The sequence below is a fragment of the Ranitomeya variabilis genome, chromosome 3 (assembly GCF_051348905.1).
Source record: "Ranitomeya variabilis isolate aRanVar5 chromosome 3, aRanVar5.hap1, whole genome shotgun sequence".
Lineage (NCBI taxonomy): Eukaryota > Metazoa > Chordata > Amphibia > Anura > Dendrobatidae > Ranitomeya > Ranitomeya variabilis.
Genome location: NC_135234.1, coordinates 501,631,379 through 501,655,750, shown reverse-complemented (window position 1 = coordinate 501,655,750; position 24,372 = coordinate 501,631,379). Strand labels below are relative to the sequence as shown.

At 45.3% G+C, this 24,372-nt stretch overlaps 1 protein-coding gene across 9 annotated transcripts in view; it reads left to right on the top strand.

The window, feature by feature from the left end:
* Positions 1–24,372, top strand: part of NF1 (neurofibromin 1) — a 373,185-nt gene that overhangs the window by 115,620 nt on the left and 233,193 nt on the right. For 5 of the 9 annotated variants that reach the window (XM_077296848.1, XM_077296846.1, XM_077296840.1 and 2 more), the window contains exons 13-20: positions 482–526; positions 4,618–4,752; positions 7,740–7,853; positions 8,355–8,434; positions 9,569–9,692; positions 15,548–15,794; positions 19,220–19,293; positions 19,405–19,488. In XM_077296848.1, coding sequence (XP_077152963.1) covers positions 482–526; positions 4,618–4,752; positions 7,740–7,853; positions 8,355–8,434; positions 9,569–9,692; positions 15,548–15,794; positions 19,220–19,293; positions 19,405–19,488 — 903 coding nt within the window. Of the gene's footprint in view, positions 1–481; positions 527–4,596; positions 4,753–7,739; positions 7,854–8,354; positions 8,435–9,568; positions 9,693–15,547; positions 15,795–19,219; positions 19,294–19,404; positions 19,489–24,372 lie in introns of all 9 variants that reach the window. The other 4 variants (XM_077296844.1, XM_077296849.1, XM_077296845.1 and 1 more) reach the window with 2 other exon arrangements.

The following is a 24,372-nucleotide window of genomic DNA, read 5'->3' as shown; positions in this document are numbered from 1 at the left end:
AGGGATCATGTGCACAGCACTTCAAGATTCCTATGGACTTTGCCGGCATAAGGATTAGCTAGTGGTTTGGGGCCAATTCCGCTTGTAAAAACGCACCGAGTGCCCACAGCGTTGAGGGTGTAATTACGCCTGTGTGAAACTGGTTTAATCTAGTGCTGGACCCATGATGTGTCAGACTTGTTAAGCTAATTGTTGTTAGCAACCAGACGGACTGACACAATTGTGCTGACTGCGGAGATGAAAAGCAGTTCAGCAACGGTCTTTTTCAATTTTTTTTTTATTTTCTGTTATTAATCAGATTTTTCTAAAACCGCCTGTAGAAGGCGATCCTCTTCAGTTGCGAACCTTTACATAGATTTAATGTTATTGCCATATAGGATAGCGTTGGAGTGGGTGCTGAATGTGGCTACTGTCATTGATTGGTGGTGCTTTGTCTTCTGCTTGCTTTGTCTTTATTGGCTGCTGTCGGTCACATGATCAGATGCCAACCAGTCACTGTTTTGCATGGCAGTGGGCTTCTGTTGCTGTAAGTATGACTCATTGTAACTACCGCAGAAAAGGCTTTTGATTTGGTGTGACTTTTCTGTGTATAGTTACCCCGATAGTCACGTCATTCCATTTCAGATATAACCGGTAGCATGTCTTCACTACTAGTGGTGTACTACATTGAGGCCGATTAATGTCGGTAGTCTGGGAACGCTGTACTTGGTTCTGTCGCTGCACACACGTCTCCATGAACATTTCCTCACTTCATTTCTCAGTTTTATTTCTTCTTATAACTGTGGAGATTTTTTGATTCTGTTCCCTGACTACAAACCACTTCATATTTAATGACTACTGACTATAAAATGTGTATGGAGCCTTAAAGTGATCCTGTCACCATGAAAATGCCCTCCAATCTGCAGGCACCATATTATAGAGCATGGGGAGAAGAGTAGATCGATATATAGTTTTGTGAGAGAAGATTCAGTGTAACCCGTGATTTAATCATTTAATCGTCTGCTTTTTCTGGGATGTTTGGTTCAGTGGGCGGTCCTATCAGTGACTGACAGCTACCTCTGTATGCACACTTATACAAGAACAGCTGTCAGTCACTGATAGGACCGCCCACTGCACCGAAAATCCCAGAAGGAGCAGAGCTTCGTGTGACTAAAACACAGGTTATACTGAATCTTTTCTCACAAAACTATATATTGGTCTGCTTATCTCCCCTTGGTCTATATCATGCTGTCTGCAGATAAAACTGCAATTTCTTAGTGGTAGTTTCCCTTTAAATTAATAGTATTTTATATTTGTCCCATAGACAACATTTCTTCCCTGTTTTCAGCATACATATTCCCTGGAGGTTTGGCTACTGGGACTTATGCCAAGCCAAAAGCGGGGTCACATAGTCCCCGTGTTAATGGAGCTGTAATTAGCTTTTGTGATAACTACTCCATTCGCTGTTAATAGGGCTTGTGTGACCCAGAGATTTATCACCTCTCCTGTGTAAAGATGACACACGTTGTTTTTGGGACAACCGCTGTAAGCCCAAATGGTTAACGGTATTGTACCTAGTTTGGAAGCTATCCCCTAACGAAAGGATTGGGAGAACTTCCCGATCACTGGGACGCCACCGATCCTAAAAATCAGGGCTCTTCCTGTGTGAATGAGGGGTCTTGCACATCTCCGTTCCAATTATTCTCCATAGAACACCTGGAGAAAGCTTAGTGTATTATTTGGCTGATATTCAGCACAATTAATGAATGGTGTGGAGGTACATGTGATGATCAATTGCCTCTCTATTCACATGGGGGCCCTAGTTCTTGGGATTGTTGGGGGGTCCCCAGCATTCAGGAAGTTAATACTTATCCTGTGGATAAGGGGATGACTCCAAATTTAGTACAATCTCTATTGAGGCCATGTACCCACGTATTTTAAAAGCTGCCTATTTTTGTGCAAATCTGTTTCAATTAACAGTCAAAACAAAGTGAATATGATTTCATGAAAACCCATGCAAACTTTACGTTTAAAGACTGTGTCGATGTGTACATTTTTGGTTCATTTTTCTCTATAGACTTTTTCTTTATAAGGAGCGTGAGAAATGTATGTAAACCCCCCCCAAAGCATAATTGCATTAATAAGTGCAGAGTCCTAGTGTTTCTGCACTTAAAGGGAAACTACATGTAGTTTTTAGAATGCAATTTGAGAGCAGCATGATGTAGAACCTGATTTCTGTGATGTGTCACTTGCTTGGCTATGTTTTGCTGTTTCAGTACAATCAGAGTTTTATCAGTAGGAGATTATTAATACATTACTAGGTGTCTCATTCCTCCTAATGAATGGCTCTGTGTAACCCCTCCACTGATTAGCTGCTTTCTGTTAATATACAGTGTACACAGAAAGCTGCCAATCATTGGTGTGGTCAGGGTGATCTAGAGGTCAATATTTGAGCTCTGCAACAGAGAAAACAATGATTGTGTTAAAATAAAAGCATGCACATCAGCAAGTGACACATCAGTGGAATCAGGCCTCAGGCCCCACACAATTCTGCTCTCGGATTACATAACAAATACCCTTAAAAAATGCATTGCATCGTCCCAAAAATACAATTTTGCTTTCTATCTCATTAATAAGAATGCAAAAATAAGTTTATTTATTAGCATCTTAATGGTGTTATACAAGTATGACGACAATATGTGAACTGATGGGTATGTGGTGGTATATATTGTATATGATTGGGCTCTTCTAGCAGCCTTTTTATGCCTCGCAATATGTAACTTCTATGATTTCTGTTCCTGAAATGAAAACTTTGAAATCTTGATCTTTTAGCATGCTTGGGGACCATTGAGATTTTAGCAGTTTCCCACGTACAGTAAGGATTATTGCCGAAATGTAATCTAAGTAAAGACGGACTGGCATTCTTCTTTACTAATACCCCTATTTGGTGCAGTGGCCTGTGGTCTAAGAAGGTTTATGCCTTGTCTCTTCTCCAAAAGTTCCAGACCTCTTGCTTTTATAGAAGTAATAAGTGGGTACTAGTGGTGAGCGAGTATGCTCGTTACCAGAGTTTCACCGAGCATGCTCAGGTGGTCTCTGAGTATTTCGGCGTGCTCAGAGATTGTTTGTGGCCGCGCAGCTGCATGATTTGTGGCTGCTAAACAGCCTGAATACATGTTGGGGCTGTCTGTTTGTTAGGGAATCCCCACATGTATTCAAGCTGTCTAGCAGCCGCAAATCATGCAGCTGAGGCATCGAAAACTAAATCTCAGAGCACACCGAAATACTCTGAGACCGAGCATGCTCGGGGAAACTCTGGTAACGAGCATACTCGCTCATCACTAGTGGGTACTTTATTTTATTATCTGTGTTTTAGAAAGTCAAAAGCATACAGCACACATACTAACACATTTAATGGACCATTCCCTATCAGTATGTATTTGCTACTTATTCTATGTAGCAGTTCAATCCCCAAAGGCAGATAGATGCCAGAGTCTGTGACTGCGGGTGCTGAGTAGCCTTATCGAGGCACGTTAAAATAGCATATGTATGGTTATATTACATACCTGTCACGTATACATTACAGTAATGCAATTTTATATTTTCTGGTTCCAAAATGTGTTTTGGGGTACTGAATTGCTACAGAATTATTTTTATTTATTTCTATTTTTTTAGCACCTCTTTAAGAATACTAAGTTGAGACAAGCCTTGTATTCAGAAGTTCTAAATGTTGTAGAATACAATATGATACCTTGTGTAATTAGTTACTGTATCACATCTCTCCACATTTTTTACACTTCCCATTGGGCTTGATTTCTTTTTTCTGGTCTGTATCGCTCATCCAAATTGATAGCTCATTTACATTTTGGTTTATATCATATATGGAAGGATCAGATGTATCACACAATCACAATGTTAAGTGTCAGTTTTTTGTTATCCTTAAAGGGTATGTTCACACAAGCAAAATTTCCACTGCCGATTTTGCTGCCAATCCACATTAAATTTGCAAATACATCCATGTGTTAAATAGAGAAAGCGATGCGGTCTGCCTCTGATTTCAGCCTATGTGTTGGAATCTGACACATCTGCAGAAAAACATTTGCAGCATAAAATTTACTTGCTGCGGAATTAAAAAGTGCACCGCTCGTCAATTTCTGCTTCTTTTCCCAGCGTATGGATGAGATGTGAATAAAATCATCTTTCCTCCCATAAATCAAAACAAGAAATGCTGCAGATTATCTGCTCCATGTGAACATAGCCTAAATGTGCTAACAATGGCAAATTCTACTGTGAACCTCCGCTGATACAGGTTTGTCTGTAGTCTGCCAGCTTCATGGTTAAAACGGAAACTGATACATAGCAATGATGATAGTGATACATTTCGGATAATTGACAAGGTTCCTTATATTATCTGATGAGAAGCCTCATTGACCACTAGTAATTTTATGATGTGAAAATGTTCCCTGTGGATGCACAAAGCTCAGTAGGGGAGGATTGCAGACAAATTGCTACCCTATGGTCTGTCCTTGTTTGTTGTGCAGTCAGCATAATGATGGATTGTATATTTCCCAGTCTCTTTCTTCTAAATGTATAGTTTATCATTTCTTCTATTGACAGTATACTGGAATTTTTCCTCAGAGTCTTACATTTAAAGAGAAAATGCCATACCTTAAATTTAAAGAGAAGCCCACCGATTTGGAGACCAGAAGTTATAAGTACTTATTGTTGTCTATTGTCAAACTCATCCATGGGGACCCAAAGCTGCTTTTGTATGTAAGTAGAGTGAATTGGCCATTTAATTTATGGTACCCTTGTCCAGGTATCTTGATGATTCTGAGGAGTGTCATTCTGTAATGGATATATAGGGCCGATCACCATTCTTATCAAGTCCGTCTTTGTAAATTGTTGCATTCGCCATTAAATGGAAACTGAGCTTTCAATCATATTTGCGTACATTTATATAGTGCAATCTAATTTAAGAAAATTAATATTATATGTTATTAGAGATAAATGCTTCTTTCTACACTTAAAAAAGCCACTTCTTCCCCAACTTCCTCCTGAACTTAACATTTACTCAGAAAAATCTGCTCAACTCCATTTTGCTCACGAGGTGTCAGGTTTTACAGCAATTTTAAGTCTATGTATAGGGAGGAGGAGAGTAGTAGTTGAGAGACAGGCTGCAAATTCTTATCCCAGCTCTGGATTCACAGCTACCCTGCTACTTCTGGCTATGTTCTGCTGAAGGGAAGGCAGGAATCCCTCACTGCATGTGAGATACCATCGCAGCTTGTCTTCCATTAGCTCAGAGATGGCTGAAAATTATAGAATGCATCTGTAGAGGGGGGAAAACTCTCAAAAAATGCAGGATAAAAGTCCTATAATGGCCAGATAGTGTTATTCCTCACGTACGCACACGACAGCCTATTCTGAAAAGTTACTTTAAAATATAGTTCCCTCTAAGTAATAAGGGTATGTGCGCACTTTAAGAATTTGCTGCAGACATTTCTGCATAAAAAAACACGTCTTTCGGAAAAAAAACCACATAAACAAAATTTGCGTTTTTGATGCTTTTTTTTTTCTTTCTTTTATCCCACAGGCATTAAAATGAGTGAAAAATGCTGAAAGAATTGACATCCTGCAGATTTGTAACTGCTTCAAATCTGCAAGGAAAAATTAAGCAACATGTGCATGAGATTTCAGAAATTTCATTCACTTTACTAGGAAAGTAAAATGTTGTGTTTTTTCTTGAGGACAAAAACACAGGAAAAAGTGACACGTGAACTTACCCTAATTTTAGAACATATTTTCATAACTCTGCATCGTGCTGTTATTCTTTTATTCCTCCTAAACATTTCTTAAGATATTGACTTTGGTGCTACGGTTCTTCTTGTCAAAGGGGTGTGTTATCAGGGATACAGCCAGCACTTATTGAACAGTGCCAGTGTGAACACGACGCAAACTGGTAACACCCAGTGGTCAGTTTATTATTACATTTTAAGGAGGAATAAGAGAGGAACCGCACAGCAAAGATTTGTAAGAAAAGTTTAGGCCTTGCGGTACGGGTCCTAAATGTGTAAAATGGTAAGTACAGTAAGCCAAAAATAAGAACAGGCTGTTGTACAACTTATGGGTAAGCTGACTATAGTACCTCTATACAACTCCATAATTGTAAGAAAAAAAGTACCAGTAATATTTAACCATATATGTGTATAAATGGCAACTCGGATAACAATACAATCACAGGAGAAAAACACGAGTCCAATTATTGCCAAAACGTAATAACAATATTTATTGAGAAAAATTTCAATCACTAACTGACACATGTAAAGACTGACAATGTTTACAAAAATGTTAAATATGAATTTTAGATAGTGACTATATCCATGAGTGCAAAAAAATGACCCAAGGACAACAAGACAGAACATATGTCAACACAGCAGAGTTAATGTCCGGAAAATACTCCCAATCATTTGGTGCATATACCTAAAACATATAGAGACTTTACAAGTGATAAGTTAATACTAGATTCCTCACCAACACCTCTATCTGTGCCAGTGTATGAGATATACTAAATTTGTGTAACTACATAAGGGAATAATTATCCTTAAGTGCATGTGTCCGTCAGTTCCCGGTCACCCTACCCCAACGCGTGTTTCGCATCAGAAAATCACCGCTTCATCAGGAGACGCCTGATGATTATTTGGCAATAATTGGACTCGTGTTTTTCTCCTGTGATTGAACTCCATAATTGTATTGCCTTCTTACTGGTATTTATTTTTCATAAAATGTATATCATTAAATTATTTACTGTATTTTTCAGACTATAAGATGCACCGGACCATAAGACGCACCCCAAATTTTCAGAAGGAAAATGGGGAAAAAAAATTAAGGCGTCAAATGGGGGTCAGTCTTACAGTCCTGAATTCATCTTACCCTGGGGGGGATCAGCAGCGCTGGTGGAGCGGAGTCACAGGGAGTGTTTGGTAGTCTGACGATGATATGACCCAGACTGGTGCGGCAGGTTCGGTGGTGGTCAGTAGTGCGGGGCCTCTGCTGACATTTTGTGAAAGCCCTGAGCCCCCGCACTTCCATTTCTGCGATGCGTTGGTCTCCTGGAATTCCCATCCCAAGGCTGGTGCTGCAGGTTCGGTAGTGCGGGGACTCCGGCGACATTTTGTGAAAGCCTGAAGCCCTGCACCTCAATTGCCTCAATGCTGTGGCCTCCGAGAAAATGGCCTCCGGGCGGAGACGACGCATGCTCAGATTGAAATCTCTGCAACGAGATCTTGCCTCCCAAGATCTAGGGACGAGATCTCATTGCGGAGATCTCAATCTGCACATGCGCCGCCTCCGGCGGCCATTTTCCCGGAGACCACAACGTCGAGGCAATGGAAGTGTGGGGGCTCCGGGCTTCCACAAAAAGTCGCCGGACCACCCGTACCACCGAGCGACGTGGAACCTGCTGAGCCTGCCGCGTCTGGATGGGAGTGAGATCATTGCCCTGCAGCGTCAGACCACCGGAAGAATCGCCCGACTCCTGCTGCCACCTCGCTAGTTGTAAGTAAGGTACATTCCAACTATAAGACGCACCCCACGGTTTCCCCAAAAATGTTTGGGAAAAGGTTTGTCTTATAGTCCAAAAAATACGGTATCTGATTTGGATAAAGTGTCATGTTACCGTCAAGCAGCCTGAATCTGAAGAAAAATAATAATTTGGAAATATGCTTTGATTTTCTTATATTGCGTGACTCTGTTTCTAGAACCCAGGAAAAGCTGGACCTGACACTCAGACCAGTACTGCCGAACTCATTAATGGTTTGGTACTGCTGGTCCCACAGACCAACATGCCAGAGATAGCACAAGAAGCCATGGAGGTGAGAGAGACTTTGTGATTTTGGTACCAAACACATTAGAATGAAATTATTAATACATTTGACATTTTTTTTTTAGAATGATGATCACAATTTTAAAGCCAAGGCATGCGGTTTGTGTGCGCATCTTGCACACCTGTCATCTTGCCAGATAATAAAGCAGTGTACTGTATTTCTACGCTTATGGTTCCACATATCGGTGCTGATATAGTTTATATAGGGATATTCCTATCACAGATGGAAGTAAATAATAGAGCCGTGCACATGAGCACATCTCTCCATTCGCTTATCTCCAGTCGGCCTCCATTCACCTCACCAGACACGAGGCCTTCAAGAGACGCCTATACTTGAGATAGATATGGGTCCCAACACTAGCATCAATATCTAGCAGGCATTTGAAGCATTTCATAATTGTATGATGTAGGAGATACCTCTTCTGTACCTGACTTGATCTCTGAAAGTGCCATCTCTTTGATCTTCATGACTGTATTTTTTGCATAATAGGCATTGTTGGTCCTACATCAACCAGACAGCATTGAGCTGTGGAATCCAGATGCTCCGGTAGAGACGTTCTGGGAAATCAGGTATGTTTAGCAGTTGTGTAGTATGCTACTAGTAAGTGAAAGTTATTTTTCTCTTCTAGCTAAGGGTGTTTTGTTCAGAAGTGAGTGGCGCCCTAGTAAGAATTAAGGTTGACTTTTCTTTGTTAAAACATGTATTCATGGACAGACTTTTATGGTGGGCTCCCACTAGCCATTAAAAAGCACGTTGATGAAATGTTGAAAAATAATTGTGTTAAAGGGGTTGTCTAGCCCTTTGGAATACTTGGCAAGGATTGCAGCTTGCCGAATCCTACCTGTGTGTAAGCGCATACTGGAAGGCTGTGTGCACACATTGCATTTTTGCTTCATTTCTTTTCAGTGCAGATTTGGCACAAAACCTGAAGGTTGTCCTGATGCCAGCAAAGTGAATAAGAATCCTGAAGCCTCATGCACACGTTGCTTATTTGTGACTTGCAGATTTAAATCTGCAGCATGTTAATTCTTTCAATGTTTTTTGCTGCAGACTTCAACCATATTAAAGATACTAATATGCACCAAAAACGCAAATGAAAAGAGCGTGTTTTTGTCATTGTGGTTTTTATGCCAAAATATGCAGAAATTTCAGCACCAAATACGATGTGTGCTCATACCCTTAAGATTCAACTTTGCTTGCTGGTTTCAGTAGTAGTCAATTGACAGCAAGTGTTTGATTGGCACATTTGCGATCAAGTAACAGCTAAATTCACAGCCGCATCTCTCTATGTTCAATTATGAGACTCTGCTGAGGCTCTTTTCAGCACGTGATCGTAAGTATTTCTGTTGGTGCCACTATGTGCATTACACACCATTAGGATCAGTGGCATAACTTGAAACTCATGGGCCCCGATGCGAAAGCTCCAACGAGGCCCCCAAATATTTTAAATCTTTAGTAGCAATAGTCTTTTTCTATAGGCCAAAGGGACTTTTAGGGCCCCCTAGGCTCCAGGGCCTGGGTGCGATTGCAACCCCTGCACCTGTTGTAGTTACACCCCTGATTAGGATTCATCAAGCTGGAGTGCTTGCTGAAGATTTCACTAGGGCAGATGACCCATTTAGGAGTATTATGTCGAATTTATTTCAGTACAAACTAGTTGTACAATGGACCAATATTTTATTGAGGTTTTATTTTTCTTGTAGCTCTCAAATGATGTTCTCCATCTGTAAGAAATTGACTGGCCACCAAATGCTCAACAGCACAGAAGTCCTAAAATGGCTCCGAGAAATTTTGATTTGCAGAAATAAGTTTCTTCTGAAATACAAGGTATTTGTAAGAGTTGTCACTATATTGATGAGGCTGCTGATCGCTATGGCTTGTAGTTATGCTTTTTGCTCTTTTTTTTAACTCAAATTTTTATTAAGAATAACATTACAATTGACATGTTACATTCTTGTTTTCAGTACAAAGTTTTCCCCCAAATGAACCCCGCAATCCCAACTTATCCCGCCCCCCAATAAGACAGCCCACCTTGTTTAATAGCGCCACACTCAAATCAATAGGATGACTATCCCCTCAGTTAGGACCATAGGCCACTTGTTATGTTTTCACCAATTCAGGGTCTTGATTCACCCGGTCTCTATAACAAACCTATCCCATGGCAAGCCACGGAGACCACAGCTTATCGAACATTTCAATTTTCCCTCTTTTCTGATAAAACCCCCTTTCCAGTTTCAGGCCCTGCTTCACATATTGGAGGAATTCTCTTCTTGAAGGCGGCTCGTCCTTAATCCAATTTCGCGCTATTACCTTCCGGGCCATATACAGCAATCTGGCAATAGCTGTCTTCAGGTTGTTTTTCACTCCAATCTCATCCATGCACCCCAACAAGCACACCATCAGGTCCCTTGGCACCGTGCATCTGTATGCTCCTTCCACACGACTCAAAACTACCAACCAAAAAGCAGCCAGTCTCGGACACGTCCACATCATATGAAATATATCTGCATCTGAAGATTTACACCTCGGGCACTCAGAATCATCACGCAAGCCTGCCTTATATAACACCTTCGGAGATTTGTAAACTCTGTGTATTACATAAAGCTGTGACAGTTTAGCTCAGAGACAGGCGTGGAACCCACTCCAACACCGACTCCCAAGTTTCATTCTCCATTGGGCCCAGATCCCTCTCCCACTTAGCTCTCGCCAGTATTGGAAACCTTAACAGGAAAGTGTGCAGCAAGTCTTTATAAAGAGTGGAAATCACCCCCCCCCAGTAGTCCCTTCACCACACACATACTCTAACACTATCCCTTTGAATTCTGATGCCTCCTTCCCTATTCTGAGCTCCAAATGCGTGTCTCATCCGCAAATATTGATATTCCCCCACAGACCCGAGATCAGATTCCACCTGCAATTGGGAAAAGGATTTCAACTCTCCCTGCTCAATTATCTGATGGACATATTGAATCCCCTTGGCCTGCCATTTTGGTAGTACCCCCATTGCCACAAACTCCTTTAAATTATTATTATGCCATAGCGGGGAGAATCTGGTCAGACCCGTAATCCCACGTATATGTTTTAGTCTACCCCACAGCTTACATATCAATAACATAGTATGATACAATTTCCCCAAAGCCCCAGGGAGCCATCCTCCAGACATTGTACTACTGGCCTTCTTTTTGTCACCTTTTCCATTAATTGCTGTACTGCCCCGGACGACCCTTCATGCGCCCAGCCCTTTAAGTGCTGACTCTGGGCTGCAAGAAAATATACTTCAGGGTTAGGCAATGCCAAGCCCCCATCTTCCTTGGGTCGCTGAAGTGTCTCCAGTCTGATACGTGGATGTTGTCTCCCCCATACCAAATTCCTGAACAGGGAGTTAATCTGCCGAAATTTCCCGCTCGGTATCCAAACTGGCGCATTATGAAGAACATACAGAATCTTCGGCATCAAAATCATTTTGCTAAGATTCACCCTGCCCACCACAGATAAATGCAGCTTAACCCAAGCAGCCACTTTTGCCTTAAGAACACCTAAAATCGGAGTCAGATTCCTATGTATGTAATCCGTAACCGGCATAGATACCCATATCCCAAGATATTTAAATTGACTTAACACCTTCAGTCGCCCATCCTCCAGCAGCTCACTCCCCTCCTCCCCTACGTCGTCCACTTTAAACAATATAGACTTACTCCAGTTTATCGTCAGTCCTGACAGTGAGCCAAATCTTTCAATAATCCCAATAGCCCCCCCCAAGGAAGCAACCGGGTCAGCTAGAAACAGTAGAATATCGTTCGCATAAAACGCCACCCTCTCATCAATCATCCCATATTTAAACCCAGACACCTCATCAGACTGTCGAAGTTTAGCAGCCAGTGGCTCCACGGCCAGAGCAAGCAAAAGAGGAGAGAGTGGACACCCCTGCCTCGTCCCTCTAGCTAATTGTATAGTCCGTGATAACTCCCCATTCACCCGGACTCTGGCCATCGGCTGCGAATACAGCAGCTGAATCCAGGACACAAACCGCGAGCCAAACCCCATATTTTGCAACACCTGCCAGAGATATCCCCATTCCACACTGTCGAACGCCTTATGGGCGTCTAATGATGCAATAACTCTCTGGCCACAGTTATCGGACCTAAGCTGCAGATTCATAAATAGCCTCCGTAGGTTGACCGCCGTGGATCTATCAGGCATAAAGCCAGATTGGTCTGGGTGCACCAGGCCGGAAATCACACTCGTCAACCTCATCGCCAGCACCTTGGCCAGAATCTTGACATCTATAGTGAGCAAGGAGATTGGCCGATATGACTCAGGTTGCCCTAAGTCTTTCCCCTCCTTAGGAATCACCGCTATTATGGCCTCTCTCATGGATGTAGGCAGACACTCCCTAGTCTTAGCCTCCTCTAGGACCGCCTTTAATCTGGGAATTAGCACCTCCCCCATATGTCTATAGATCTCAGCAGGAAACCCATCTACTCCAGGCGCCTTCCCATTAGCCATAGACTGTAATGCCCGACCCAGCTCCTCCTCCGTGATAGGAGCCTCCAAGCCCTCTCTATCTGCATCACTCAACCTCGGGAGCTCCAGTCCCTCAAGGAACGCCACTGTGTCTCCCACCGTCCCATCCACCCGAGAGGAATATAGGTTCTCGTAAAAATCCGCAAAATCTCTGGAGTCTCAGAGACACTCGTACCACTTCCGGAAACTAGAGAATGGACAAACTAAGTACTTCTCTGTGCAGAAGCCACCAGCGACAGCATGTGACCTACAGTTTCACCCTCCTGATAATAAGCCAGCTTCATGAATTCCCGCTTCCTTTCAGCTTTACCCAGCAAAATTTCTTCCAGATGACTTTGAGCTGCCTTTAATCTCTTCCCAGCTGCCGGAGTATCCAGTATCACCATCTCATCCTCCGCTGCCCTCAACCCATCAATTGCTGCCTTCTCTGCCTCTCTCGACTTCCGCTTACATCTACTAATGTCTCTAAACAACAGCCCTCTTAAGTACGCCTTCATGGCTTCCCATACAGTAAGAGTATCTACACTCCCATCATTCAGCTCAAAAAATTCCACCAACTCCCGTTTTATCTTATCTAGATCTATACTGTGCAGCCAGTTAGGGTGAATCTTCCACTCTCTCCTGTTCACGGCCCCTGTCCCCATCGTCCGAAACTCCACCTCAGTTGGACTATGGCCCGAGAGGGCCCTAGGCAAATATCTCACATCCCCTACCATCTTCTCCAACAGACGGTTGCCCAGTGCCAAATCAATTCTGGATAGAGTACCATGAGCCGGTGAATAACATGAATACCCCCTTTGCGCAGCATGCCTAACTCTCCATAGATCAGTCATACCCACTTCACGAATATAAGTCCCAAACGTAGTAATGTGTCCCACTGTCCTATTCTGGGAGTTTTTATTTTTATCCCAAAAGTCATCACATATATTATTAAGATCCCCAATAATTAGAAATGGTATCGGGCCCCAGCTTTCCACCCTCTCCAGCACCTCTCTAATTTTCTTACTTGAGTATGGAGGCGGAATATACATCGCCACTATACACATCAACGCTCCATTTATTTTACATTGCACCACCACATACTGACCATCCACATCCTCCTGTACCATCACCTCTTCATACTGCACTCCCACAGGTACCAACACCGACACACCCCTAGAGTACGTAGAGAAGGTAGAATGGTATGCCCTCTGTATCCAGCGCCTGTTCAATACATCCACCTTTTCCCGCACTAAATGTGTCTCCAGCAGGCATATCATTGAGACCCTCTGTTCTCGAATATACTGCAGACTTGCCGCCCGTCGAGTTTTATCCGCTAGGCCTCTTGCATTCCAACTCAATATTTTAATGCGGTCCCCCATCATATGGCTCATCATCCTTCATAGTATCCACTTTTCCAAGTATGAGCTGTCTAATCCTTCCCACCCCCCCTACCAACTCCCAACTTGCCCCCCCTAACCCACCCAATACAACACATTCTTCCTCTCATCAAGAGTGGGGCTCCACCGCCCATTGCGAACACTCTCCCTTACTTAACCCTCTCCATGCGCCTCCCGCTGCAGTAACAATCTGCATTTCCCACAGTATTTGTTTTTTCCCAACATTCCAACTTAAATAAACATGTAGAGAAATTACCAAACCAATTTGCAGTACCCGGCATAACCCACCTCCCCCATACTTATTAATCATTACTATCCCCTCCGGTCAATCACTAAATATGGCACAGCCGAGCCTTCAACAGCTGCTCAACCCTTTAAACAATGTGCCATTAAATGCAAATCCCTCCTCCAGCAACAGAGAAACAACTCCCGTCCGGATCTCGCCAAGATGTCAATCGCCCTTTCCCTTAAGTTTTTCCGCATTAGTATCAATCCACTGGGTAGCGTCCTCTGGTATCAGGAAAAAGTGGGTCTTATCAAAAGCCACCAGTCTCAACTTTGCGGGGAACAGCATAGAGTATTGCACTCCCAGTTCCCTCAGGCGTCTCTTAACCCCAGTGAACTTCATCCGTTGTTTCTGAACTGCAGCAGAATAATCCGGGTAAATGGCAATCTTTTGACCTCCAGCCGTCAGATCCTCCATTTCTCTAGCCTTTCTGAGGATAATGTCTCTGTCCCTGTAGTTCAGTATTTTGGCAAGCATGGTACGGGGATTCGGTACGGGGATTCGCTCCTGGGGCAGGGGGCTGCGGCGGGACCCTATGAGCTCTTTCAACAGCAAATACTTTTGTCAGCACTGTGCCCCCAATTTTCTCCAGCAGCCAGCTTTCAACAAACTCTGTGGGGTTTCTCCCCTCAGTCTTTTCAGGCAGCCCCACTATACGTATATTATTCCTTCTGGATCTATTTTCCAGATCCTCATTCTTGGCAGCGAGCTCTGATATTGCTTGGGCGAACTTTTTCTCAGCTTTTTGCAGTTTAACTATGTGGTCTTCTGCCGTGCTCACCCTCTCCTCCACCGCTCCCATACGTCTGTCCATCTTTTGCAGGGCTGCATTAATCTGTGCTGTGTCCCCTTTTACCTCCTGCATCTGCAGGGCTAGGGAATTCAAGGATTGCTGGCACGAGGATATCAGCACAACAGCGTCTCTGAGGGTCGGCTCCTCTTTCTGCATTAAGCCTTCATGCCCCCCTCCTGCCTCCGCCTGCCCCCGCCATGCTGCCTCTCTCCTTCCCCCTCTGTACCTCATGCTTTGCAGCGAGGACTGTATTCTCCTCCTTCTTATCAGCTCCAGCTCCGGTTCCTTGCTCGGCCTCCTCCGCAGCTTCCACTCTGGCATACTGCTGAAGCTTCGCCGCCACCTCCATACGCCGTTGACATGCGGCGTTCTTCCTGTCGGCTTCTTCTCTGACCTCGGTGCCATCTTGGCTGGCTCCTGCATCACCAGCACCTGCATCCTTCTGCCTCCGTCTGGTCATTGCCTCTGATGCCGGATCCAGCACTCAGCACCGCTTTGCTCCCCAGACCTTCAGCTAGCCGGTTTGTGGCAAAAAAGTCCGGTAATCAACGTTTGCACAGGATATTTGTCCCTTTAGCAGCGGGAGCACTCTTCCCTGTGCCCACTCACATGGCCAGCTAGGACACGCCCCCATGCTTTTTGCTCTTGATTTTTGTGAACATAGTGGCTAATGTATGTCTCTGAATTTGCTCTTTTTTAGGAAAGTGCTGCTGCTGGAAGTGGAATCCCAATATGCCGGCAAGCTCAAACGAAATTAGAAGTTTCCCTCTACATGTTTCTCTGGAGCCCGGACATAGAAGCTGTTCTTGTGGCAATGTCGTGTTTCCGGAGCCTGTGTGAGGAGGCTGAAATCCGGTGTGGAGTGGATGAAGTGTCTGTCCACAATTTCTTGCCAAATTACAACACTTTCATGGAGTTTGCATCTGTCAGCAACATGATGTCAACTGGTAAGGACATCTATTCAATGGGCCAATAGTAAAAACACTGGCGCACTACTGGTAGTATATAATCAATAATTGGGGTGCAACAAGAGTGGTAATGAAACTGGCATAAGAGAATAGAGAAAGAACCACTCCAAAGAAGTGCACACCACTGTATAACTATATATAAAAGGCAAAACTTTAATTGATACAAAAGTTAAAAACACTTAAAAAAATGCATGTATGCAACAACATCCCCAGTGATCCTGCCACAAAAAATCACAAAGTATAATGTATATACAAAAACTGTACCACAGACTGTATATAGTAATGATAGAGAAAAGACCTTGAAAATAAATAATGCCAAGTAAATATTATGCCCGGTATAATATGCACCAATGAGATAAAACGGCCGTAATGAACATGACAATATATATACGCTCCCTCAAGTATATACCCCAAAGAAGTCCAAAATGGTAATGGACTATCAATGATCGCAGGTTAGCAACATACATAGGGTCAAAGAGGGATCCGTATTATATCAAAGGCCATAAGGCACAAGTAACAAAGAGTAGAGTAACAAAGAGTAACTGTGCCAAGGTAAACTCACGCCGCCTGAAATAGGCCAGAGTAAGCGGAGCCAATGTATAGCGCAGCCGAGATGAAAAGACGCTGCCACCGGGGAAAGAACAAGGTCAGGCAGAGATCAGCATGGGGAGAAGCCCAACGCGTGTCGCCGTTACAAGGACGGCTTCGTCAGGGGAAGGTATATCTATTCAATGGGCACCCCCTTATCAAATATTTTTTAAGAGAAAATATCTTTTATTACTATATCCCTGTATTGTGTGGGGAGAACTTTGTGATTTGGTTGAGGCTCACTGAATCTTAAATGGAATCTGCCATGTCAAAAAAACCTATTAACTTGCAGATATGGGGTTAATCTGCAGGTTAATAGTATTCTGAAGCCATGCGGCTGACGCACTGAAAACCCAGCTCCTGGGAGGAACAGAACTTTATTTCTTCCAGATACCTCCAGCTTTCAGTCATGCAGCAGTGTCCGGCGCGGCTTTAAACACTGCTCAGTACACAGATTGTGGCGGCTGTAACCGCACCCAGGCACTGGCTGACAACTGACTCAGTAGATCTTCAGTATCGAACCAGCTGTCAGTCAGTGCTGGGGCTTGGTTTCATCTGTCGCTCACTATGTACTGACTGGTGACTGAAGCCGCGCCGGACCTGTCACTATAACTGAAAGCCGGAGGCATCCAGGTGGAATAAAGTTAATTTCCTCTCGGGCCCCCATACTTTCTGTATGGCGTGCCACATGGCTCTAAAATGCTAATAACCTGCAGATTGACTCTATAGCAGCAGGTTAATAGTGTTTTTTGACATGACAGGTTCCCTTTAAACATTTTTGTTTTAGAATTAGTAGAAACAGGGCAGAGCGCTGGCTCAGTGGTTAGCACGTTTGCTTTCAACTTCCACCAAAGACGCCATCTATATGAAGTTTTTGTTCTTCCTTTGTTTGCGTGGGTTTCCTCTGGGTACTTTTTTTCCCATGTGTAGAAAACATACTGAAGGTGAATTTAGATTGAGCCTAAATGCGGTCAGCAGTGTAAAGTGCTGCAGAATATGCTGGCACTATATAGGCAAGCATAATAACTAATGAGCCTTGCACAGACTTTGTCCTGCAGTTGTCTTAGGAATTGCACTGCTCATTTTTATTCCTCCTGTGTATGACCAGTCTCAGAATGAGCGGGAGAACAAAATAGACCACTTGAAGGTTATTCTCTGAAATATTTAAGCTTTAGTACATAACTGTGGAAATGCTCATACGCTTGTTTGTTTCTATGTTGTATATCTGCTTTCTAGTCTGATTTATAGCTTGCTTATTTGAGGATTTAGTAATGGTTTACTGTCCATGCCGTCTTCAAGGGGTTTCACATCTTCATTAATGCTTGTAAAAACAAGTTACTTGCAACAATTTCCAATAAGGGATTACTTGCAGAGTGGAGGTTGTTTATTTCTATAGATTACTGCTTGTTGCTAAAGTCATCAGCTGCAGTTGATCATAAACGGCTGATTTCTTAGGCAAGGAGAGCTCCGCTGGCAAGGATTTTGCCATAGAACTTGAATGCAGTACTCTGAAGACGTCCTGACGGTGGTGGGGTCGACCTGCCTCTGCTTGCAGCATGGGAAAGTGCACAATGTTGCTACTATGAACTGTCAATAATTCAGGAGCACAATGTCCCAGCAAACAGGCTGATGAGCAGTGTGCCCCTGAAGAGCATGCATGTTGAACAACCCTTTGTAGGGAACCTGTCACCAGAAAAAGCACTATTAGCCTGCAGATATGGGTTTAATCTACAGGTTTGTCCTGTCCAAATTGATGTCTGCAGTCGCTTGGTGTCACTGTAGACATCGAATCCCCCCAGCGCACGCACTGTGAACTTCAGGGATTCGGCGGTTTGTGACCCGGGGCTGGAGGGTATGTATGAGTTATCCATACTCCTGGCAAGTGGGCATGTCCTCGCTTCCATACACTTGTATTGAACGAGATCTTGCCCGCTTGCCCGGAGTATGTATAACTTGTACATATTTTTCAGTCCCGGGTCAGAAACCGGCGGATCACACAGAGTGACTGCAGACTTACCGATTTGGACTGGACAACCCCTTTAAAGGGACTCTGTCACCTGAATTTGGAGGGAACAATTTTCAGTCGTATGGGTGGGGTTTTCGCGTGTTTGATTCACCCTTTCCTTACCCGCTGGCTGCAATATTGGATTGAAGTTCATTCTCTGTCCTCCATAGTACATGCCTGCACAAGGCAATCTTGCCTTGCGCAGGCGTGTACTATGGAGGACAGAGAATGAACTTCAATATTGCAGCCAGCATGCAGCCAGCGGGTAAGGAAAGGGTGAATCAAACACCCGAAAACCCCGCCCATTTGACTGAAAATTGTTCTCTCCAAATTCAGGTGACAGAGTCCCTTTAATAGCGTTAATCGCCTGCCCGCACTTAGCCAGAATCTGGCAGCATTCAGTTTCAGCCATGGGGTGGTGCCGGCGCGGGCTCTGCCACCGCTCTTGAGTATAGAGAGCTGCGGCTGTAACCACGCCCCCTGGCCAGTGTCAGTCAGGGCCGGGGCACAGTTAGACGTCCCTCTTGTATACTCAGAGCAGTGACTGAGCTCTCGCCGGCACCACTCCATGGCTAAAACTGAATGCTGTTGGTGAGAATAAAGTTCATTTTCTCCCTGCAGCGTTCTGCGAAGTTCAGGCACCTGACCGGTTATTAACGCTATTAATTTGTGGATTAACCCCTTTAATGCAGGATAATAGCATATTCTATGGTAAAGGTTTCCCCTTAAAGCAAACAGAAAGCATACTTGAGGCACAGCTGCTCTTATCTTCAGTGACTAAATGCCATGAATATTTCCTGTTGTCTCTTAGGCAGAGCAGCTCTACAGAAGCGAGTTATGGCCTTACTTAGAAGAATAGAACATCCAACAGCTGGAAACACAGAGGTAAGGTATTCATTTCTGGCAAACAGTTCTTTTTTTTTTTTTTTAAATGTATTGGTTAATTTATAGCTTTCAAGTGATATTTCTAAATATTGAAATATGTCTTATTTTTAGGCATGGGAAGACACACATGCAAAGTGGGAGCAGGCAACAAAATTAATCTTAAACTTCCCAAAGACTAAACTGGAAGATGGTCAGGTAGAGAGAAATGTTTGATGGATTTTTTTTGTGTGAAAGTTTTAAAATAAAATTTATTCCTCCCTCCTGTGTAAAGCCACTATTAATATACTTAGTTTCTCCTACGCCTCATTGGGGGATACAGGACCATGGGTGTTATGCTGCTGCCACTAGGAGGACACTAAGTAATACAGAAAGAATAGCTCCTCCCCTGCAGTATACACCCTCCTGCTGGCTCCAAGTGAACCAGTTCTTGCTTAGTGTCTGTAGGAGGCACTTGGGTCTGCCCCACCGTTTTTATTCTATTTTTCCCTTAACGGAGCGAATGTGGGCAACGGTTCCTTTCTAGGTTCCGAACTCCCCCGAACCATCAACAGGCAAGAATGCGGTGCGTCCCTTCCCCTACCCTTTCCAGCACTGTTGGATGCCAGCCCTGAGCTCACTTTACGGGCGACGGTTCCTTCGCGTTCCGAACTCCCCCCTCCATAGCAGGCGACCACATGGAGTAGCCCTCCGTTTACCTCTCCTGGAGCCAGGTGCATAGCCGGACATGATGTTTATGGCGTCTGTGCAGCTCCCCACTGCATCACCACTGTTATAGCGGATGATGGAAGGCAGCAGAAGCTCTCCACCCCCTCCCTGATTATGGCGACGGTGGATTGAGCACCGGCCCACCGCATCTCCCATGAGTACACCTGCAGGGCCGAGGCGCTGGGGGGTCCTGGTCCCTGGGATAAGGGAGGTCCGCAGATACCTTAAAGCCTGGGTCCGTGGGTCACGTCGGTCCGCACAAATAGCGGTCGCGGCGCTGGAGGCCACAACCACAAGCTTAAAATTTAGCCCCCGGCCTTTTCTCTCTTCCAAGCCGCAACGTTGGCTCCGCCCACCGGCAGTTACCCCCGCCCACTCTCTCTGGATCATGCTGTGTCCTTTAAGAGGACCATGCAGGCTCACAGAGTGTTCTCCAGTCATCTCAAATTTAAGGAAATCGTTGAATCTCATAGGATCCGTCCAGTTAAACGCTTCACAGGGCAAAAGCCCATGCAGTCAAAATATCCCTATGCTCCTGATCTAAGAAAGGTTTGGTCACAGTCTCCTCCGGTAGATCCTCCAGTATCGCGCCTAGCTACTAAATCTATTTTATCCTCTTCAGAGGGCACCACGATTAAAAACCCCACCGATCGTCAGATCGACAATATGGCTCGTTTAGCTTTTGAAGCCTCAGCAGCCGCACTCTTTCCATCTTTTGCCGCTACGTGGGTTGCTAAGGCTATGACCCATTGGGCTGAGGTCTTGTCTTCAGCTGTTCTGGATACCAATCTTCCCCCCGAGGTAGCAGACCTTGCTACTCAGATAGCCAGAGCTGGGGATTTTCTAGTGACCGTGTCTCTGGATGCCGCTGACTGCGCTTCTCAAGCAGCAGCAAACGCCATCACCATTCGGAGGTCCTTATGGCTCAGGGACTGGCGTGCGGATTCTGCTTCCAAAAAGTCATTGACTTTACCATATCAGAGCGGTCGCCTTTTTGGCGAAAAACTCGATCAATTAATTTCCGACGTCACTGGAGGGAAGAGGAAATTTCTCTCACAGCAGAGGCCCTTTCGGAACCAGCAACAGCAGGCTCGGTCCCAATTTTTTCTTTCCAACTCAAATTGGTCCTCTACTTCCACATCTTCCGGACCCGGCCGGGCACAACGTAGGGCTAGAGGTCCCCAGACCTCTTACAAACCTTCCCCTTCATGGAGAGGCAGGCCTAGGCAGTCAGGATCCAGGGGGTCCAGACCGGGCGGATCTCCCACACAATGACTCCCTGTGGTATCCGGAGGACACCCTCAAAGTAGGCGGCTAACTGCTTTCCTTCAGCGACACGTGGCTCTTGGTCGTTCACGACGAATGGGTCCGCGACCTAGTGTCCTCCGGATACAAGATAGAATTCTCTCTTCCACCAAATCGTTTTTTCCTGTCTTCTCCTCCCAGGGCAAAGGCATCAGAGTTCTTCCGAGCCATAAGCTCTCTAAAGGAAGACGGGGTTATTTTCCCGGTCCCTCAAAGCGAAAAGTTTCAAGGTTTTTATTCAAACCTGTTCATTGTTCCAAAGAAGGACGGTATAGTACGGCCCATACTGGACCTAAAGCTGCTGAACAAGTTCGTCACGGTACGACGGCTCCGAATGGAATCGCTTCGATCTGTCATCGCCTCCATGGAAAAAGGCAAGTTTCTCGCGTCTATGGACATCCAGGATGCGTACCTCCACATTCCAATTTTCCCTTCTCACCAGAGGTTCCTTCGCTTCGCAGTTCAGGAACAACACTTCTAATTCTTTGCTTTGCCCTTCGGCCTCGCCACCGCTCCCAGGGCATTCACCAAAGTCATGGCGGCCGCCGTGGCCATCCTTCACACCCGAGGCGTGGTGGTGCTACTGTATCTAGACGATATCCTCATCAAAGGCCCCTCTTTCCGCGCCTGCAAGGAGGCTGTGAACATCACAATAGATTCTCTTTCTCGCCTGGGTTGGAAGATAAACTTCAAAAAATCTTCCCCAGTACCGGCTCAGCGAATTTCCTTTCTAGGAATGATACTGGACTCGTCCCATGGGTTGGTGCTTCTTCCCCCAGAAAAGATCTCAGCCTTACAGCGGGAAGCTCAGAAGCTCCTTCAACCTCGCACTCACTCTGCGCTTCAATATGAGAGTCCTCGGCAGGATGGTAGCAGCCATGGAGGCGGTTCCATTTGCCCAATTACACCTCCGTCTCTTACAGCATGCCCTCCTGGCTGTTTAAGACAGGAACCCGTTCTCCCTCGACCATCGGTTCTTCCTTCCCCAGCGAGTCAGACAGTCTCTCAGGTGGTGGACATTGAAGTCCTCCCTGAATCAAGGGAAGTCTTTTCTTCCAGTACATTGGCTAGTTGTGACAACAGATGCCAGTCTTCTAGGCTGAGGAGCGATGTTACTACATCACACTGCTCAGGGCCGCTGGTCACTTCAGGAATCACGCCTTCCGATCAACATCTTAGAAATTCGGGCTATCAGGTTAGCTCTTCTCCATTTCCATCCATTCCTGGCGGGTCGTTCCATCAGGATTCAGTCCGACAATGCCACTGTAGTGGCATACATCAACCGACAGGGGGGAACCCGCAGCATGGCAGCCATGAGCGAGGTAGGCTACATTCTTTGTTGGGCCGAGAAAAAACGCTCATTGATTTCTGCGGTTCACATCCCGGGAGTGGACAATTGGGAGGCAGATTTCTTCAGTCGTCAAGGCCTCGACTCCGGGGAGTGGTCTCTCCATCCGGAGATCTTCCACCAAATCTGCTGCCGTTGGGGAACTCCGGACGTGGACCTCAACTTCATAGCCCGGTCCCACAATCCAGCAGCCATCGGGGCAGATGCACTCGTACTCCCGTGGCATCATTTTCGGCTTCCGTACATATTTCCCCCGCTCCCCTTTCTGCCGAGAGTCATCAAGAAGATCCTGATAATCCTGATTGCGCCAGATTGGCAGTGCCGGGCGTGGTACGCGGAACTAGTTCAACTAGTCGCCGATGTTCCCTAGCGATTACCGAATCGCGCAGACCTGCTATCACAGGGCCCTATTTACCACCAGAACTCCGAGACCCTGTGTTTGACGGCATTGCTGTTGAGTCCTGGGTTCTCACCCAGGCAGGTTTCTCTCCTGAAGTCATCTCTACCATGATCAGCGCTAGAAAGCCTACGTCTATGCGCTTTTATCATCGCACTTGGAAAACCTTCTTTTCCTGGTGCAATGACGGGACATTCTCCTCTTGAATTTTCCATTCCTTCCATCCTCAAATTTTTACAAATGCGTTTGGACTTAGGTCTTGCCCTTAGTTCTCTCAAGGGGCAGATTTCAGCCCTGTCCGTTCTGTTCCAACGCAGGATTGCCGACAGATTACAAGTGAAGACGTTCATTCCGGGAGTCTCCCATAGGGCGCCGCCCTATAAGATGCCGTTGGAACCATGGGACCTTAATCTGGTCCTCGGAGTCTTGCAAGAAGCTCCTTTCGAACCTCTACAGGAGGTTTCCCTATCCTTTCTTTCATGGAAGGTTGCCTTCCTGGGTGCGGTCACGTCCATTAGATGAGTCTCAGAGCTGGCGGCTTTGTCTTGTCAAGTTCCGTTCCTGAATTTTCATCAGGATAAAGTGGTTTTGAGAATATCACCGTCCTTTTTGCCAAAAGTTGTCTCATCCTTCCATCTCAATCAGGAGATTGTCTTGCCGTCATTCTGTCTGGCACCAGTACATCGCATCGAGAAGGCCCTCCACACACTGGATTTAGTGAGAGCTCTCAAGAGATACGTCTCGCGGACGGCGTCTTTCCGCAGGTCAGGTACCCTGGTTGTGCTCCTGGAAGGGCCAAGGAAGGGGTTTCCCGCTTCCAAGGCGACAATAGCCAAATGGATTCGTTCAGCTATTCAGGAGTCATACCGAGTCAGAGGTCATCCTGTCCCAGCAGGGATTAAGGCTCATTCTACTCGGTCAGTGGGTGCGTCTTGGGCCATCCGGCACCAAGCTTCGGCAGCACGAGTTTGCAGAGCTGTGACCTGGTCCAGTCTGCATACATTTACAAAACATTACCATATTCATTCTCAGGTCTCGGCAGATGCGACCGCAGGCAGACGAATTTTGCAGGCGGCTGTCCCGCATCTGTAACCTGTAACTACAGTTGATTGTTCCCCACCCAGGGACTGCTTTAGGACGTCCCATGGTCCTGTGTCCCCCAATGAGGCGTAGGAGAAACAGGGATTTTTGTGTACTCACCGTAAAATCCTTTTCTCCGAGCCAATCATTGAGGGACACAGCAACCACCCTGTTAGCCTAACGGCTTTGGTTTTCTGTGTTGGTTTGGTTTTGACATAGTTCATCCTGGTTAATTGTTAAGCTC